General features: G+C 44.1%; 1 protein-coding gene across 4 annotated transcripts in view; it reads right to left on the bottom strand.

Annotated features, from left to right (window-relative positions):
- Positions 1 to 1,878: 1,878 nt before the first annotated feature.
- pard3bb (par-3 family cell polarity regulator beta b) overlaps positions 1,879 to 19,982 on the bottom strand; it is a 157,672-nt gene continuing 139,568 nt past the window's right edge. For all 4 annotated transcript variants that reach the window (XM_049005888.1, XM_049005889.1, XM_049005887.1 and 1 more), the window contains 2 exons: positions 8,723 to 8,799; positions 1,879 to 3,661 (listed from right to left, as the gene is read on the bottom strand). In XM_049005888.1, the coding sequence (XP_048861845.1) occupies positions 3,295 to 3,661; positions 8,723 to 8,799 (444 nt within the window). In that variant the 3' untranslated portion in view covers positions 1,879 to 3,294. The remainder of the gene's footprint in view (positions 3,662 to 8,722; positions 8,800 to 19,982) is intronic.

Raw genomic sequence — 19,982 nt, 5'->3', positions numbered from 1 at the left:
CTTATTTCATACTACACTAGCTTTTACACTGCAAATCCAGTTATTTCATAACTGATCAAGAGCGAAGGCAGCAAACAAACCATTATGAGGCTTCACACTCAGAGGGGAGAAAAAAAGAACTGGAACGGCTATAGGCCTGCATATGGTTTGAGTCGTGCTTGTGGGTTTGTGGCACCACTTTCCTCCTTAAAGAGGCTGGCCATGCAGTGAGGAAGCCAGAGAGGAATGGAAATCTGGGACTGCGTGCAGTGGCCTCACTGCAGGTGGTCTCAGTGGTAACAAGCAGCCTGAATTCCTGTGGGGTCACTTTCCAGCTGATTCAAAAGCACCAGCCCATCCCCAGTGCGGGCGGCCGCAGGCTCTCTGTCCCTGGGGATGCCTAATTACCATCATTTACACGAATGCAGCATCCTCTCTCATCGCACAAAGCCGCACTTCCTGAACGCCGGCCTTTGCCATGACTGGCTGCACATCGACCTCACAAAGACACACCCACCCAGGGCTAATTTCGGGCCTGGGGTGAAAATGCCCGACAAACCAACCTTTCAGTGGAGCTTACTAGATCATTAAGAACATAACTTAATGCTTTCAAAACCACCTGCTGCTATTTCTGTGGAAAAGCTTAATGAGCAAAATCTCATTAGACAGCGTGACCTCATCTGCCTGAGAAGAAATCAGCCCTGGCAGGTTCCTATTTGTATGGAAAAAAAATGCCTGTTGGTGGACAAAATGGCAGTGATAATGAAAAATGTTTAATATTAGTTCTTGTCAAGAACAATGGAAAACTATTCCAATAATTTTCAATAATTATACATCGCATTATTTTAGAGGAAGCAGCAAGTTAAAATAATTACACTCTTTCACAAAATAATCAAGCCTTGGGGAGAGACCATCCCCCCCCCCCCCTAAACTCCTCACGAAAAGAATCTTATATGGGTGTGAAAGGCACAGAGACTCGGTAACCTGACAAGATGTTTGGTGTGAATCAGCCAGAAAAACTTTTTTTGGCAATAGACATGTGCAGTATAAGGACCGGAAGAATATTACTTGCTCTCAAAGGGATTCTGTCTCATCCTGGAGAATCAGCGCCTCATCAGTATGCTCCATATTGCCCAAACTGATTTCTGACAGATCCTGGAAAGCTGCTCTCACGTCTTACTCGGAATTACTCTCTTCTTTATGATACGCCTCAGGGCTCCTCAAATCTGGACATTGATTTCAAATCTAGGCCTTGTTTTCAGTCCTTATAGTTATAGTTTTCTTCCTTATAGTTAGTTAAATGACTGATTCTGATTGGCTGGAGGCTTCACACCTGGTTCACAGGTAAAAAAAGGCTGGAAAATCAACAGTGCTTGCATCTTGAGGATCTGAATTGCCCTGATACAGCTAGTTATCCAGCTGTAAATATTTGTAAATTGCTTTTTGATAGATGTATCAACAGAGATTTATAATAAAATATTACTATGATAGCTGGTAAACAGAAAGGCCCATGCTATCACTGGCTTTGAAGCAGGCTATAATTTACAGGAATAGCGCCCTCTTAAGAGCCACGACTGCATTACCACCTGTTCAGTACCCCTGTCAACAACACACAGTCCTGAAGATGCATATAAAAATACTCTGTGCTCAAGTGCACAATGCTGTGACCAAAATGCATAAATGACAACATACTCGTATCTGAATTGTTAAACTAACAATTATTAGCAGGCAAAATCAGGTTGTCTGATATCACAAGCAAGAATTTTCTTGGTTCCATGCACTGAAATTAACTTATTATACCTGGAAGCTTTTCACAGCATTTACAAAACTTTGATTAATGGGCCATAATGAGTTGCAATCTTCTTTGAACATTTTAAAAAAGAAACCTTTAGACAAGAGTAAGTTAAAATTTATATTTAATGTAAACGGTAATACAAAACATTTAATTGTGTAAAATCACATGCTTATTTAATATTAGACAATATCAAAGTGGTCTTATCAAGCAACCCTACATCCAAGCGACAGCAATGATTAGAAAGGTGCTTGTAGGTAGATTCTAGTATATTCTGAGCTGCTTTTGTTCCTTCAGTTCCAGCACCTCTGCAAATGGAACCTGGAGTATATTTTCAGATCCCGGTGAGTATGAAGCAATACATATTAAACATACCAGAAATATATATATATATATACACACACACGCACACACAAACATACAACACACTGAACATGTATTTTGGCTGTTTGAAAAGACTGTAATAAAGGCACAGTTGCAGTAAAATACATATGAACCATACATACATATATAAAAATATATGTATGTAAATGTATAGACAGGTGAGGGGATTCTCTAGGTCCACGGCCAGAGCGGCTGGTACTGTGCTGTGGACCAGGTGACCCAGGATTACATTCAGAGTAAAGCGGCTGAGGAGCAGCTGCAGCATCTTCCGTCCGCCTGCCCGTCCGTCCGTCCGTCCCTAACGCCCGCAGGCCTTCCACACTCTGCTCTCCTGCGCACTGCAGGGTCCAGGCGTTGATAACCAGAAAAGCTGTGCCCTTTAATCATCCTAGGTCAAGGTTTGCCGGTAATAATAATAATAATAATAATAATAATGATTAAAAAGCATCGAACTTTAATTGTGCTGATTATTATCCATCTATCTGCTTTTCCAATCATTAAAAATGAGCAAGATTATTACTGACAGTTAGAAGTAGGTACCTTAATTGGCTTTTTTCGAGGAGCAGCAGGGCCAGCATAAGAGTGAGAGCATGCACTGAGGGAGAGGCCTCGCCAGGCAGGCTGCTGTGCGAAGAGCAATGAAATTGGCCTTGTCCATGCTAACTGTGAGAGCGGGCGGTCCGCTCTGGCCAACTGCGGCCCAACTGGCCCGCCTGAACATAATACAGACATCAAGACAGCAGCAAGCCCAGCTGCATGGCACTTCTGCGTGGCTCCCAAGGAAACTTTAAAGTGGAACGAGTCAAAACCAGTACCTAACCAGTACCATATATTTAGCTCCAATGATCAGTACTCTGATTTGCCTCTGCAATGCTATCATCAGGGAGGTTCTGCATGAGGCGGCAAATGGTATAAATTACTTTAAAAAAAAACAAACAAAAAAAAACCTTTATAAAGCAGGCATGATAGGAAAAAGGATTAAGAGACACTCTCAGCTTTCACACAAACGGCGGAGGCTGGAATGCAGAAGGCAGAAAGGCAAAGAACACAGGCACCGCAGCACAGCGAATGAAGGATTGTACAAGGCGGCATGCGAGTTTGGAGCTTGCTGGCTGCCTGTGGGGAGATGGCTGGCTCTCCTACACTGCTGCCGTCATGGGGTTCTTCTGCCTGGGGTCGCCATGGCGCTCCTCTGCGTAGCCGAAGCGCTCCGGGCTGGTCGTGCGATAGCCGCCACGGTTCATGGTGTCATAACGAGGTGACCGCAGTGGAAGGGTAGGAGAGGGCGGAACGTCCTGCCGGAATGGACCTCTCTGCTGGGGCGGGGGCGGGTAAAACTCTGGGTCAGCTTTCCTGGGGTCGGCCGTCCTGCGCTCTGGTGGGCGGGGGTACGGATCACGGGAGACGTAGCTGGGGTATCCAGGCTGTGGTCCGGGGTAAATCGCAGGCTCCCTGTGGCCGGCTCTCAGCGGTAGAGGGTAATCGTGAGGATCGGCCATCCCTCGCCTGTGGGAGAAAAAACAAACAGTGTGTTCTCAGGGCAAGGACAGTAATTTCCCACAGGACTGCTTCTTATCCACAGGAGACTAAGTGGGTGATCTGGGGGCCAATGGGGGACGGGGTGCAAGGCACACAGGGACTTAGGCTGGGTGCACAACCAATTAATGAGCGGCTCAAACCGGGCAGTGCAGGCTGTTGTGACACTGAGGAGTCTCTCACAGGCCTCCTACAGCTCTCACACCTCTACAGAGGCTTGACCAATAACAAGATGGCCAATTTCCATCTCCATCCAAGTCCCTCTCTGCATGAGTGATTAGAACTAATTCCCCGGGTAATGCTAGCCGTGTAGAGGCATAAGTCAGCACGACTCGTGGCTGAACTGGGACCCGCCATGGATCGGGTGACTTACACCAGCTGCACAGCGGGTCCGCAGAGCCCCAAGGGGAGTCTGGCCCTTCCGCATAGCTCAGCCATTACACACGAAGGAGGGTGGCCTGAGCAGGTGGTGGCAGACATTACCTAGATTGGATCTTGGCACCCAAGCCACAGAGCCCCCCTCCCAAAGTGACGCAGCGACAGAGAGGGAGCAGACAAGCACATTTTCAGAGACGTATCTGTGTACGTGACTTGAGTCTGTGAGAACGTTTTTTGGCTACGTGACATATTCGTTACGGGTATCCACTAACTATAAGACTCCCCCTGGAATTTTCGTACATGGACGTGGTGTTTCTCCTACTGTGCCACTGGAAAGTGAATATTATAACCCCGCGCATGACGCAACCCACCCACAGGACTTCACAGGGAGTCTCCACTAGAGCCCAGGATTGAAAGACGAAGGCATCCCAAGCATCACGAGCACATGCTTAATCTCTTCTTGGACTTGGCCACCCATACAGCAAAATATTCTGCCATCCAGTAGACGATTGGTCAAGGCCTTATGATGTCATGAAAGTCCCGGAATGTAGATATAAAGGGCATAGGTTAGAGTGAAGGACATAAACAAATGGAAGCCCTTGTGCCCAGCACACCCATGGTTGTGAACACACTCAAGGCCTCCCAAAACTGCCAGTATGATGAACAGGAAATGAATCGCATTGCTTTAAAATCTAGTTTAGTTTACCTAGCATGTAAATTACTTCAAACAAGACAAGCTCTGTGAACAATTACAAAATTCTCCTACTCATAAAACACAAGGAGGCCAGCCAGCTTCTTCAGTGACACCTGAAGGACAGAAGGCGGGTAAAGTAGGTCGGGGGTTTGGATAGTGTGGGTGGGCACAGGTCGTACAGTGAAGAGTGGCAGCTGTGGAGGATGCCAGCGTTACCCAGAGCCCACCTATGATGTACCGAATGGGCTTAGCTTGGGTCATCTAGCACCCAAGGAGCAACTGGGTTAAGGGGCCAACAGTGATAATTCTGCTGACTACGGCATTTAAACCAACCTTCTTCCAGACATGGGAACAGATCCCAGACCTGTTGTACTCCCCCACATATGCATAGACATGGGACTTCATGCTCTAACTGAACACAACTAGTGTTAAATACTCTTAGAGAATGCTCAGTTACAGAATTATGCTCACTAGGCTCTTCCATCCAGCTCAGGGGACCAGAGGAATCACATGTTGGCAGCCCCCTACCTGCTCAATTTCTGATGACTGAAACATAAAAAAAACAATACTACTTCCCTAATAAAGTTCTGTCATTGCCATAACATGCATCATAGAATTTCAATGAATTAACCGTGTGAAGTATCATATTATTCTACCTTTACAACTTGTAATAGAGGCTTTAATGATTGTATGTAGCCGTTCGTGTAGAATTCCAAATGAAAGACTTAAAAACTAACAAAAATCTAAAAAATAGGTCCCTATTGCTAGATTCCCAGACCTGATGTAACTATTAGAAAACCTCATCTTGTTACCTCTGCTTTCATTTCCGCTGGATTTCCGCTTTGCCAACTGATCTTTATGGCTACAAAGGTTACACTCCTATGTTTAAATGTTAACTTCTTTTTATTTACGAGAATAATATTATTTCAAATACAAAAAACTGGCAGTGTTGTTGGTAGAAACCATGAGAAGGTCTTTCATCAGCCAGGGCTCTATGATGCAGTTTAGAAGTTATGAAACTTGAGGTAACTAAATTTCACTTCAGAAATTAGATTTCATTACCCCATCTACTTTTCTGTGTAATGAAATTACAGTGAAATAACACTTTATTTGGTGCAAAACTGCAGCCACAACAATGGAGCAATAAAGGTAAAGTGAGAAATAATGAAAACAAAGACAGTTCAAAAAAACAATGCCGTCCATCAATACCATGAGGCACACGATGAAAACAAGACAGGAAGGAAGTGATACGGGAGACTGAAATGAGTCACGTCATGAAAGTAAAAGTTCAGTGATATTATTTCACAGATGGCATGTAGATGTGCAATCTGAGGGTGTCCCAGAATAAAAGCAGCCATACAAACATACAAACATACATACAGACATACAAATCATGGGATATCTAGGACAAACACATAAGTTTGGATTTCAGCAGAGCTGATTCAGTTGATATCTTCTAATGGGTCACATGTCTACCTTAAATGTCACACACACACACACACACACACACACATATATATATATATATATATATATATATATATATATATTAGACCTGTATATATACTGTATATGCAGTAACCTGTATATATATATGTAACATGTTCATATGTTACACCTGTAGAGGTTACTGCAGCATATATATATGCTGCAGTAACCTCTACAGGTCTAAATGGCATAAGGCAAAACTTCAAAACATCTGAACATCTTCAAAAGTTAGTGCATGAATGTTTATGTACTACTTATGAACAGAGAACATTACTTTTCAATTTATGATCGTTGGCAAAAACCTGGACCAGCCTAGATGTGTTCTAAGGCTTGATATTTAACATATGAAAGTGTAAAGATGATGTAAATCAAGACACGCATTTTCAGCACTAAATGAGTTCAACCGATGAACAGTTTTGTTAACTATGATAGTGGTGAATTGGAAATGATATCAAAGTAGACAAAAGGATTCACCCCTAATTATTATATTTGTTTGTTTTTTGTGTGTTAAAGATGCATCGATAGAACTGAATACAGCTTAAAGAATTGAAATTATAATGCATAAAGCTGAATTAGGCGCACACACACACCCAGAGATATAATCACAAACCATGCCTCAGTGTCTGTCTCCGGAGCGCAGGAGGGAACCCGAGCGAGACGGGAAACGTGCAAACTCCACATACACAGAGCAGAGGTTGGATTTAAACCCTCCGGAGATGAGAAGCAGCAGCATTACCCACCAAACCACCGATCTGCCCTCAAGGCCAATGCTCAGAGAAAATCAATACTATTGCTCAAACTGCCCACCATACCTGTTTGCTAAATCAGAAACAAAGAACAGAAATAAAGCTGTCGTTCTTGGATACGATCCACTCCTCCTCCACTTTGTTCAACTTTGTTGAATAATTTTAACTAAACTTCCGAGTCCTCAGAAGAGAAAGGGTCAAGCTGGTAGGAGCTAAAAACAAAGCAAATGCATGCAAACCTCACAGCACATCACTCCGTCTTCAGCTTCATCGATTTTATTTCTTTAAGCACCCAAAGTCCTATCACTAATACTATGACTAGTAAGAACAGCTAAACTACAACTTATTTGAGATTTGGGGTTGATAACTGGAGGCTGATGTCAGGCAGGTAAACACTCCTGTTTCAGCTTTGTACTTAAATTTAGGGTCACATTTCTAGATCTCACTGCTGGCAAGGCATAAGTTACAGCTCAGAATTAAACAAAAACACTGAAGACTATATAAACACACGAGCAATTCCAGCCACTATATAGGGAAAGTGATGAAGAAAACAACTTTCTGTCACCCAACCTGAGGCATAGAGGCTGGAATGTGTAGTTTAATCATTCCATTAGCACTGCAGTAAGGAAATGAGGGTCTGTCGAAATAGTGTGGAACCTTGTCTCAGCCTGATAATCCAATAAACTGCTGGAAAAGGTTATGGGGCGCTCTGATTGGATAACCTGCGGTGGAGCTATGCCGGCAACATCCCTCAGCTATATTTGAGTAATTGTTATAATGGGGCACATATGGAGAAGCCCTCCTGGCTCCCCGCCCCCCGAACATGGATTGCCACGAGGACTCAGGCAGTCCTCCCAGATGCTGGGGGACCATCAGTCCCAAATGAGCCCCCTACTCAAACCCAGGGTGGAAACGATTACTGGGGGCACGGCACTTTGAGAAGGTGTGCACATGAGCAGGCCTCTTCATGGCATACTAATACAATGGAGCTGAAACGAGGCACTGAAGTCATTTGAAAGGAAATGGGTTTGAATGAGGACCCTGGGGGGTTTTATACAAAGTTCAGCTTTGAAAAATGTATTTCTCAGGAATATATTTGGTGCAGCCTCAGCACAAAGCAGTATTGATGCTGCAGGGTGAAGTGTCAAAAGCAGAGCCATGTTTTATTTTAGCAAGACATGAAAACAAGCTAAAGCAGGAAAGTGGGATAAATCACTGCTCACAAAGCAGTTATTTTGGGTTGGAGTAAATATGTATATTTCACAAGGTCTTGCTGTACTACTCCTCACCCTTGCTGGATGCAGACCACTCAGATACTGGCGTTTGCACATCTGCGAAAGAAACAGCCCTCAAAACCGCAGCTCTCTATTAACGTAACCACTGTTTTTTAAACCTCTGGGGACCCCAGCTTGCTAACATTACAATGCAGGGTGCATTTGGGGGCGGGGGGGGGCGCTTGTACATGGACAGAGAATCGTTCAGTGCAGAGAAACCAAGCAACTGCGCACGGCTCCAACTGCAAGGTCTGCGCAGATATCAATTTGCACCTCTCCGTCTGTGTCCTCGTCTCTAGGGAACAGATCAGGTAACTTCCCGAGGATGAGCGAAGGGACTCAGAGGGCAAACACTCCAGGGTTAATTATGAGCTTAAAATAGTGCTAGCCAGCACAGTGAGTGTGAAGGGAGGCCCTGCCCCCTGCTCTCGCTGCGGACATGCGGACGTACCGGGGCAGGGAGGCATACTGGCGCTCGACGTCCTCGTAGCGGGGAGCCATGCGGCTGTCCGGACCTCTCACTGGCATCTGTCAACAACAGCATGCAATGTGTCACAAGAAGTAGGGGCAACAGCATAAAACTCACATTTTTAAGAAGAGTTCTGTTGAAGCATTTCAGACTTTTTATTCTTGATACTGTAATTAATAAGTAGTAATGATCAAAGGTAAAAACAGTACACAAACCAAAACAAGTGAAAAATAATGATAAAAATACACAATTTGAGCGGAGTAGCATGTCAGCACAAAGAGAAAGCTAAATATATTTTACACATTACACAGAATGAAATTTTCCCAGGAGATCTTGACAAGTTCGAACATTATGGGAAACAGGCATCTCTATCCCTGAGCTATAGCAGAGAAGGCATCATCAGTCATACTGAGTAATATCAGGCTCGCCCTTTATTCAAGCTACCCGCATTCATGTTCCCAGCTCTATAATAATGCCACCTTTAATGTTCAGCTATCAATCTGGATTTCTTAAATGAGGCTAGGAGGCCCTTAATCTATGAACCATCCAATGCATGTGATCTGTGAACGGCCCTATGCAGGATGCTGCTTGACAGCGGCACAATTTTGGAAATGGACTTGAAGTCTCTGGCCCGTTTGATAAAGCTGTGTTCACTGGACAATAAACAGAGTGTTACCGACCGTAAAAGCTGCTCATTGAAGAAGCAGGACAAGAATAGTATGGCTGTTTTTCAACTTTTGTCCTGAAAAACATTTTTAAGGATACTATGAGCTGCAAAAAAATACAAGGAGGTGGACTCAAATGAGGCCTGAACACAAATGACCAGGTCCAATTCTGGGGGGATCAGAAACCTCAGAAAAGCTGGAAATATAATTAGGAATAACTACGACCAGCGCCAAGGTAAATTAACTCAATCATCAGAACCCGCCACTGGGAAGCCAGAAGACCTATTGTAGATAGATGGCAGGACACTATGGAAAAATTCAGCCTGCACTAAGGTGAATGTCTGCCCTTGACAGAAACACCTGGAGGGGTTGGCCAGCAGTGTACACTGCAGTGTTTCTGCAACACAGGAGCAAATACCTAAAGCTGCAAGCAATCAGTGGGGTGCATAATCAGACAAAACAGCCCTCAGAGACATTTTGCTGCTACAAGACAGGTCAGCTCTCAATATTCAGTAACACACAAAGGCAGAAAGACCAGTTCTGGTTCTGATCAGAGTAATGTGGTTTCTTCCAGGTCCCCTCACATGGGCGTTCGCTCAACAGCGCGCTGTTCCAACTCTCACAGCAAGCTTAGAAAACAAGAGTGCAGCCTGGATCAGGACACCAGAAGACTCCTTGTGTGCCAGACCCTGGTGAACATTCAGCACTGCTTCACTGGCATATGGTAAGGTGCCTCCACATTGACTTGCCAGTTCTGGTCTTCGCTCTTTGTCCAGTCATGATGGAAAACATGGGCACTGTATTTAGATTCTCACTATGGTAATGCAGCCCTGAGATGGGTGGGGGCTTTAAATATACTAACGATATGGTCATGTTCTTTAATCAGAAGTTATATACTGAGTATTCTCTGCTTGTCATGCCATATGTCTGACATGAGGGCTAGCAATAAACACGCTGCGAAGAAAGACAGGAAAGCACTTCATCTTTGAGCTCAAGAGCAGATGAAATGAGTTTTAAAAGGGAGTTTGAAGTTCTAAGTGCTGATAAGAGTGTATCCTGACTACCGACAAGCCAACTGTGTGGAGCAGGAGAGACTGGGCTGAATAAAGGGAGACGTGTGAAGCGGCCTGGTCAGCCGGGCCCGTGTTGGGCTGAGTGACACACTGCAAGCAGAGCGATACCCAGCCCTGCGTTCATTAGCTCCACTGCGCCACGACAAGAGGAAAACAAATCTCTTCATCAGCACAGCAGCCCGAGAGTGTTTGTTTAAGCCAAGCTAATGCGCAGGGTCGGATATGGGACTTGTTAAATGTTAATAACTGATAAATGAGTTTATTCAGGGAGAACCTTTCTGCACTTCTTAATTACAGCACAGGATCTAATCACCATCTTTTCATGTGTAGACTAGGAACATCCTTTTCCTCCCCTGAACCTTGCTTGTGAGATGTGATTGCACTGTGTCATGTGGTTTTATCATAGACTATGTGGTAGACGTGCTCTCTTACTAATAATGTGAGAAATTAAAGTTCAATTAAACCATGACAAGAACTAGCTTCAATAATTCATTAAGGACGCATTGTAGACCAGAAACAATTCAACCAGAGAATGAATATATATATATATATATGTGTGTTTAACATCATTTCTATATAATAAACTATAATTTTGTGAACTTGAAATGAATGCAATGGTGACAACACAAATTATTCATTTATGTGGCATTAAAATACCACAAAAACTCTGAAGGCATTATAGAGCTTCAACAAATCAAAAACATCACAGAAGCCCAGCAATCAATAGTAGTTTTTCTAGGTGGACAGTGAGATCAAGCTGTAAATTATTATTCTGATGAAAACTATGTCCAAGCAAAATTTAGAGGTAACATTCAAAGCCAGTGAAACCATATTTCATGTTTATTAGGTCTTATTTTGCTGCTGCTTGCAAGTTCCAAGACGACTAATTTCACTACACATATTTATGCTTAGGATATAAACTGCGAGCTTAGAAGAAATGCCCCCCAACACCTCTCAACATACGCTGACAATTCAGATATTTACAGTGGGTATAGGGTAATGGTGCTTGCCTGGATGGTGCTACTTAGCCTACTATTATTATATGTGTACTCTCTCTGTTACCTGATCCCAGATCCTTGGAGTCGTGTTCTGGCTTAAATGTGAAGTTGGATTTGAACCACAAGTACAAATCTTGAAAAAATATACAGGCAATTTGACAAATTGGGAAAATGCTCACTGCCAACATTATGGCCAGGTGAGCAGGAAGTCGAATGGCAGTGTAGGGTCCAACCTGAGACTCACTCTGATGCGGTGTCGGGTAGAACCCACGTCTCTGCCCATTCAGGCAATCCGTGGGGCGGAAAAAAAACCCTAACAAGACTCAGAGTGCTTTTCCACTGGACACCACATAACCTCAGAGCGATTACGGCCCACCATGTGCGAATTCCATGCTGAGGGCTCCGCAAGACCCTTCTACTTAGAGAGGTGATTATCGAATCCTTCCATCTGCGTCCCACAGAATCAGGTCTTTGGCGGAGGTGGAAATCTGCTTTCCTGACTGAGAGAGAGAGCCCCTCGCCTGGGCGGCAGCTCGCTGGTATCCTTATTTACAGGGAGTGTGATTGGAGGTCCCAACCCCACGCCAGGCCACTTCTCGAGAGCTAATGCTTAAAGAAAATCATTTCACGCCATAGTGAGCAAAGGAGAGGCATGAGTGGAGAGTAATTCAGCCACAAGAGACCAGCAGCCTGACTCCAGGAGAACATTCCCCTCCCATCTCATCCCATCCGATCCCATCCCCTTGAAGCAGAGGCCTGCATTTCCCACAGTGGAAGGAAGGGGCCGTCTACACTGGCCAGCATGATTTACAAGAATGGCATGAAAACGGACGAAGGAAAGAGATGACAGAGATTCAATATACAGGGAGAGTCGAGGACAGGAGCTTTAACTGAGTGAAAGGCCAGCAGAAGAGGCCAATGTGGAGATTATCAGCAGATGGCAGGCCGGAAATATGCAGAGAATTCCTGGCAGTTAATACATAAAAATCTGCGCAGCACTGCCATGTACAAGACCTGGGGTCTTATTAATATCAGTGTTGATTAATGGCCAGCACAAATCCATCATACAGCAGGCTCGTAAAACATAGTAAGTCACATGTCGCCAAAGGGATTACAAAGAGCAGTTTAAAGTATGCTGTAGATGAAATAAGGGCATTAACATGCAGAGCCATTCGATGTTTAAGAAACATATCTGCTGAAAATGGAGTATCTAGACCAACATGCTGGATTTCTGCCCAGTACATACGACTAGCAACACTGGCCTGAAAAGAACCAAATGTGAGTATGTTGCAAAAATGTCTCTATCAAAAGAGAATACAGACGCTCCACGGGTCATGATAGGGTTACGTTCTGATAAACCTCGTAAGGTGAAAATATTATAAGGCAAAATTTTCAATACAGTACACCTAACTTAACGAACATAATAGCCTAGCCTACTTTCAACATGCTTAGAACACTTACAGTAGCCTAAAGCTGGGCAAAATTATTAACACAAAGCCTTTTTTATCCATCATAAAGTTGAAATACTGTAACATGGACCATCGTAACCCGAGGATCACCCGTAAGTGATTCTAGTTTGTTCATTTGGGTTTTGATAAATGTAGACCATATTCTAAAACAATACCTTACAGGACAGAAAAGCTAAACACATATACATAGCAATTTCACGATGTCCCTGATGACAGCCTGAAGTTTGCATTGTAATGTCTTCCATGAGTAATTTGCCAGCAGGCAGCTGGATCCAGGCAGAGAATGTAGAACCTAGGAAGTGGGCTGGACATGGCCGCTCCAGTCTCCAGTGACATGCAGTTTTCAGGCAGCCAAGACTGAGGTAGGAGATGCCGGCTGCGTCCGTCTTACCTGCAATGTCGGCTCTGCAGATGAGCTTACCGGAGCTGGCTAACATGCAGATGGACAAATTATATCTGCCACTGCAAACACGCAGAGACACACTCACGCCACTAAATGCCAGTGGTGTGGACTGATCTGCACTGCAGACTTAATTTCAATGTTTCATTCCTTCATTTTTGTATCATAAACTGAGTAACTGAGTACTGCCACTGCAAACACAAAGACTACATTTGAAAAGTGAAGTATTTTAAAAAATATATTATTTTAATCTGTGACTATGAAAACAGCAGCACTGGAACTAAAAATGTGGCATTCAATTTAACAGCATTTGAATGAAATATGCATTTAGAAAAGGTGAAAATGTGAAGATGTCCAAACCATCTGAGAGCCAAACCTACAATTTTAAAAAGTGAACTGAAATCGGCTTTTGCGAAAAGCCTTGAGAGAGAGACATGGTGCTGTCAGATTTATGAATCAGATGGGTGGCTGAGGAACAGACAGCATCACATTGGCAGCTATAACTGCAGCAGAAAACAACATACACTGTGTGCAGCTCGAATCAGCCACAGATACACAAAACCTTCCAGTAAGCGAAGCCCATCGCTGGACAGAGGGGGTCGAATTTACTAGCCATAAATGAGAATCACTTGACTTGTATCCCGCAAGCGACACTTCCACAGGCTTTTTGCAAGCTTTTCCTCAGCCCTATCCGTGATGTGTGGCTCTGATTGGACTTCATGCAGAACCCGAGAGAAAAGGAACACCTGGCCAAACAAAGCAGGGCTGCGCGAACACAAAGAGCCCACTACAGAATCCCAAAGCCCGAGGCCCGTTCAACAGCCTCAGCAGCAGAATTCCATGGATTCAGAGTGCAATGGCATCGCAGCTGTCCTTTTCACACGTTTTGCATTCCAGCAGATATGAGCTCTTTTCCTACGATTCCCCCCTCCCCTGTTCTGTGACACAGAAGATACAATAATGCCGAGATCTGCTGGAGCAGGTTCTGACCTCAAGCATCGCAGACTGCTCTGGCGAGACAAAGCCAAGTGCATGCACCCAAGCCTCCGTCTCCCAGCTCCTCTTTCGCTGTGTAATTGCTCCCATTCTTGAGTGCGATCCATCTCCAATGCTAATTAGCGGCGGGCTGTAACAAAGCTCCACCAACTGGCTCTGAACACGACTCCCGCTGGCAGCTGCCAGGACGGCCAAAAGACGCTTGGCAAGCGCTGATGAGATTCCTCTGATAGCTTTAATTTTTTATAATTTCCTTTAATGAAGTTCCATTGATTTTGACTGGGCACAGAGCACAGTGAGCGGAACCACAGGCGACGACAGGCATCCTACTGCAGGCTGTGCTCAGTGCTCGGGGTGTGAAGAAGCTGGGCAACTAAATTCAACTCTCAGCAGTACCAAAGATTAAGGTGTAATGGCACTTTCCCAAAAGCACACTCCATTCAGTGGAAACAATGGAGTACTGCTAAGAAGCAGCTCGCTTATGCAATTATGCCTATTTTTGATCTAACATTGCATACATTCACATTGTCATTATGTAAAAACTAAGGATCCTTTCAGAGCTGTCTAAGCTTTGAGACATGGAATTTTGAATTTTAATTAGATCGAATCTGACATCTTTATCAAAGTGAACTGGAAAGCCAAAAGTTTATATTATTATAGAGATAAAAACAGCCCAGTTAATCCAGAAAATGTCAAACACTCACAACAAAACAAAACTAATTAGTAGGGATAATCAGAGATGTCATATGCAGTTCCCAGTTTTTGTGCAAATCAACAACACTGAAGGTCAAACTATAAAAAAGCCACTTTCATTTGCTTTAGCTCCTGCACAAATAAATGTATCTAATACCTCTGCATAACTACACTTTAAACACTTGCAAATTGGCAGCCTTTTCTTGACACAGTTTTTAAATGTTATCTCTAAACTGGTTTTAAACTCCCAACCCCAAAGAGTAGGATGGACTAAGTGACCTGTTCCTTTGAGTCACCTTTCATGTGCTCAAGTTCTTAAGCTAAAACTCCATAAATTCTATGATAAATAAATAAAATGTAATTCTGGCCAGTGCTGTTCTCTGAAAGCTGAGGATGCCCTATACTTCCCAGGAATTCAGTGTCCTTTGTTCCTATAATCCTTAGGAGGAAATTTTAAGAGGAGGAAATTTGGGATGAAAGAGCCTATCTGAGCCGCTGTGGCTTAAACCCCCCCCCCCCCCCCCACTCGGGCCCTTTATCAACTTCCCAGCTTGATGACGTTCAAGGACGACTTGCAGGCTAGAAAAAAAAAAAAAAAAGGTGGGAGGGGTATTTAAAGCACCGGCATTCCAGACCAGACAGGTTGGTGAAATTAATCTCACACTTCTGCGATCCTTCCAACATGTTCAACGCCCTAAAGGTCTCTAAAGATTGTCATTACGATGCTGGTGTCCTTGTTTGTTTCTCGACCTGTTTCAAGCCTTTTCACGTCCCGATTTGTAGGTTGATGTAATGGTTCTATGGTGTTTCGCATAATAAAAAAAATCCCTTTGCTCGATGGATACTTTCTCAGAGGAAAACAAAAGGGGTGACCAACTTTCGATTTCTTCAATTTCTTGGAGGACTGGCGATCTTTAGCGGAGTAAGTGGCTTTCACTGCCTTGTTAGGCTTAGCCAGCACAATTCGCTGGCACACACTGCGCTCTCTCAGGGAGAGTGGGGAGCAGCTGGCAGGCCTGACAGGTCGAGATGGAGGTGTAATGGGGTGGAAGGTGCTTTTCCACCCCGCACAGAGATGATTGCCAGGAAGCACTCACCTACAACCAAAAACCACCTTTCCTCCTCATGCCCCCTTTCCCCCTCAATTTGGAGAGTCCAGATGCTTTTAGGTGTTTCCTAAAGGTTGCTGGGCAGCCTTCAGAGTGGGGCAGGTGGAAGCTCTCCCTGAAACAGTGCTCCAGTCATACTCTACGACAAATAACGCCATCCAGTTTACACAGAGAAAGGATCGGAACCACAAGATGCTCAGCATCTTCACGCGCCATGTCTTTCTTCATCTTAATACACATGTCTCTCACACCAAGCGGACCATTCATAGGAGCCCTGTTGGGTGAAGAGGCCAGCATTCAGTCATGACAGGAAGTGAACATTCTAATGAAACAAGTGTTCTAATGAAAAGGACATAATCCAACTGGGACATATTTCAGTACTTCCTGGGCACAGTATTGCAGTGTTACCATGTCACCTCAGAACTTTCACAATGGCACAGAGCACCTTCCTACCATTTCCATGCCACTTAAATTATCTGACGGCTTTCTACCATTTCTGATCTTACCAGTCATAAATCATGCATTACACAATGAACACTAGAATTAAAGCAGGATGCAGAGTTCTGGGATATCCATACAGAAACAAAGGAAAACCCCCATGCTCCATGAGAAGGGGAGGGGGGCACTTCCTGCCCCATGCTCCCTGTCTGGCATTAGTTCTTTCATGTCCCAGGACAGCATGTGCCCCTAATTTCCAAATTTCCAGCGACCAGTCTTAGTCTTGAGCACTCTGGGCTCTTTATCAGCTGGGGACAGAGATGCACGTCAATATACAAAGACCTTCTCCTTTCCACAAGACCCCTTGTTTTGTGGTGATGCCCAGTTTTACATTTCTGTGTATACCTCTGTGGATTCAGCTTCTCCATACAGTCAGATTCCTAGAGAATGTTAACTTCCAACGATGCAGAGGGCTGACCTGCAGTCTGTACTGAGGTATGACTAAAACACAGAAGGCAAATGCAGTGGGTGCAGTCTGGGTTTGGTGCCACATACGCCTAAGCATACCCCCCCCTCCTCTGAGCCAGTGCATCACCAGGTACAGGGCATCGGCATTCAGGAATTTTAGTCCTCTCTTTAACAAACTACATCAATCATAACACCCCAGATTATTTTTTTCTTGATGGATTCTCTTTTGGGGCTAAATCCAGAACGATACAATGTATCCACTGTAAATGATAGGAGTCCATGAGGCCTCGGGCTGAATGTCCAGCCCTTGCAGCAAAGTGAATAAGAGCACTGCTGAGCAGGGTAAAGGGGCTCTGCTCTGATCCCTGACTGAAACGGCGCGGCTGTAATGACCGCATCTTCACCTCTTATGAAGGAAGAGAGGTGCCTTCAGACATTCTGTGCTGTCTGGTAACATACTGAATGTTTACCCGCAATTTCTGCCCCTGTTTGTTTTTTCCCTTTAAAGTTTGCCTTAAGGCGAATGAACTAAAAGCAGTAGAACTAACACAGCAATAGTTGGATCATAATGTTGTTTTCCTGCTTTCCTGTTATCTCTATAAGCAGTCCTACGGCAGCAGCAGAGCGGCAACACCATGGTCCAGTCAAAAGCGATACTGTGAAGATATTGCCGCAAACTTCACCTTTCCAGCAACCTCATTATTTGTGCAAACAGGTCTGTACTATAGGAGGAAGAACACAAATGCTTTCAAAATGATACAAGGCAGCTGATTCCACTGCAAAGAACAATTCCGGTTAAAGTCCAGAAAGATATGATTTATGTTTTGTGATATTTGCTGTTGTACACGACCATGCGCCCTTTTCTGAAAAATAAGGAAAACCGACTGATGACTTGTGACCTTAAAGAATGAAGAAAAAAGGCAAATGAGAAACTGCCAGCCCTGAAAGAAACCCAACACTGTTTATTTAGCTGGGGCGTTCAAACTAAAACTATAAACTGATTTAATCCTACTGCCCTTGCACACAATACTCATGCGACTACTCTAGATATGGCTACTGCCCAGAATACTTGGCAAGGAATATGAATGAGTGTCGTGTCCAAATCTCAGACCAGACCATTGTCATTGATCCTGAGGAGGGACAAATGTTTCATTAAATCCCCCTTTTCACCTTAAAACATACCACAAAGCAAGAATATTTCTAAAAGATACCAGAACATCACACTAAGCAAGTATCAAATTATAAACATATTTGTATTTGGCTCAAAAACTGCTGAGGGCAAAACTCAGAGTGATAAAGCAGCTAATAAAACAGAACTAAATCTAACCCATTTTTTCAGCACAAATCCTGCTTTTCTCAGGCGAAAACTGGTATTTCTGTCTTGCATTACAAAATTCTGGCGACATGCCTGATTATTTTGTTTATGACGATGACTGTGTTCAGTCATATTAGCAGTACACTAATTTTGGTGGATAATCCAATTTATCTCAATATGTTCCAAGACAAAATGAAATGCTGTGAGTTGCTGGTTGACTCATTCTTTTATATACTGGGTATATATATATTGGGTAACATCTCACTGCTACACTATACAAGCCCCGACATGCCAGCCCATTCCCCACCACAGACCATGCCAGGTCCCAAGACGGCTACGCGACATAGGGGACTAAAGTGTTCGGCAGTCAGATATGATGCAAGAGCACATTTGGAGCATGGACCTTAGTGGTAATGCACTTACCAGCACGGGGGAACAGTGCTGCAGTCAGACGCTGAGGTCAGACCCTGGCTGTGATTCAATTAAAACCTGTAATTATCACTGAACGCATGCTTTTTGGTGCTCCTCCCTTCTCCTCCAGACAGTTATCTGACTGACTTAGCCTCCACCTGACCCTTTGTGCCTGCAGCTTGGACTGCTGGGGAGGCCGTCCTCCTGATCCTCTGGGATATCATACCAGCCCATTACCTCCTGCAAGCGGCTGCCCTCCAAACTCTTTATAGGCTGGTTCAGAGTCACCATCAAACCATCTGAATTCAATGCATTGCAGACCGGAATCCAAAGGCTTTTGCCTCTGGACCATATGGGTCTTTCTAATTGCATCAACCAAGTCTCAAGTGGCTGCCTTCTGAGTACTAAAACTCAACCCCCTCTTTGAGAGACGTGCTGTGTGGTCGAACTGGCCATTCTCACTATTCGTTTCATCTGAAGGTTTATGACCCCGTCCTGAGATCAGGATACTCAATTCAGATGCGAGAGTCAGAGAAACTCTCTTTCCTGCGTGTTGCGGCACACTTGCTAACTCCCCTTATGCTAATGCGCTGTTAATAGGCTTATCTCGAAGGTTTCCACCTCCTCATTTGGCATCGGCCCCCCTGCCCAGCTCTTCAACTCACAGAACTCTCTCGCTGCGTAATGTCTACGAGGTTCCAGTTGGACATCTGCTGTCTGGGGATTACCGACACATCAGGGTGACATCCACACCACAGATTAATTCATATAGCCATCCATGTCATGAAGTAAGGTAGCCATATGCTGCAGCGTGTTTTTCTGCAGTCACCCTGTGTCTGACTGGCATCATTTGGCAAACTCTACCTCCATCAAAGCTGCTTACACACCAAGTTTCTACCCATTACATTATAAAGCAGACCACACTAAGGAACTGCAGCTACGGAGGTTTTAACATGACTGCTGAACACATCCTGCAAACATCATAGATAAGAAAACAGACAGGGAAAAAAAACTAATAAGGAAAGAATAAAAGGAAAAATAAATCCAGCAATGACAGTACAATGGGGAATGTGTCATTATTGTCAAAAGTCTCTCCCAGAGAGTACCGATGGCTGCCGCAAATAAACCCACCATGAAACCTTTTAAAATCCATGTTTTCGTCATTCCAGTAATTCAGTCATTCTACATTTCTGATCAAAGGGACAAT

This window comes from Brienomyrus brachyistius, chromosome 1 (genome assembly GCF_023856365.1).
Source record: "Brienomyrus brachyistius isolate T26 chromosome 1, BBRACH_0.4, whole genome shotgun sequence".
NCBI classification, from domain to species: domain Eukaryota; kingdom Metazoa; phylum Chordata; class Actinopteri; order Osteoglossiformes; family Mormyridae; genus Brienomyrus; species Brienomyrus brachyistius.
Note: the sequence above shows the minus strand (reverse complement) of the source record. Positions and strands in the feature narration are given on the sequence as shown.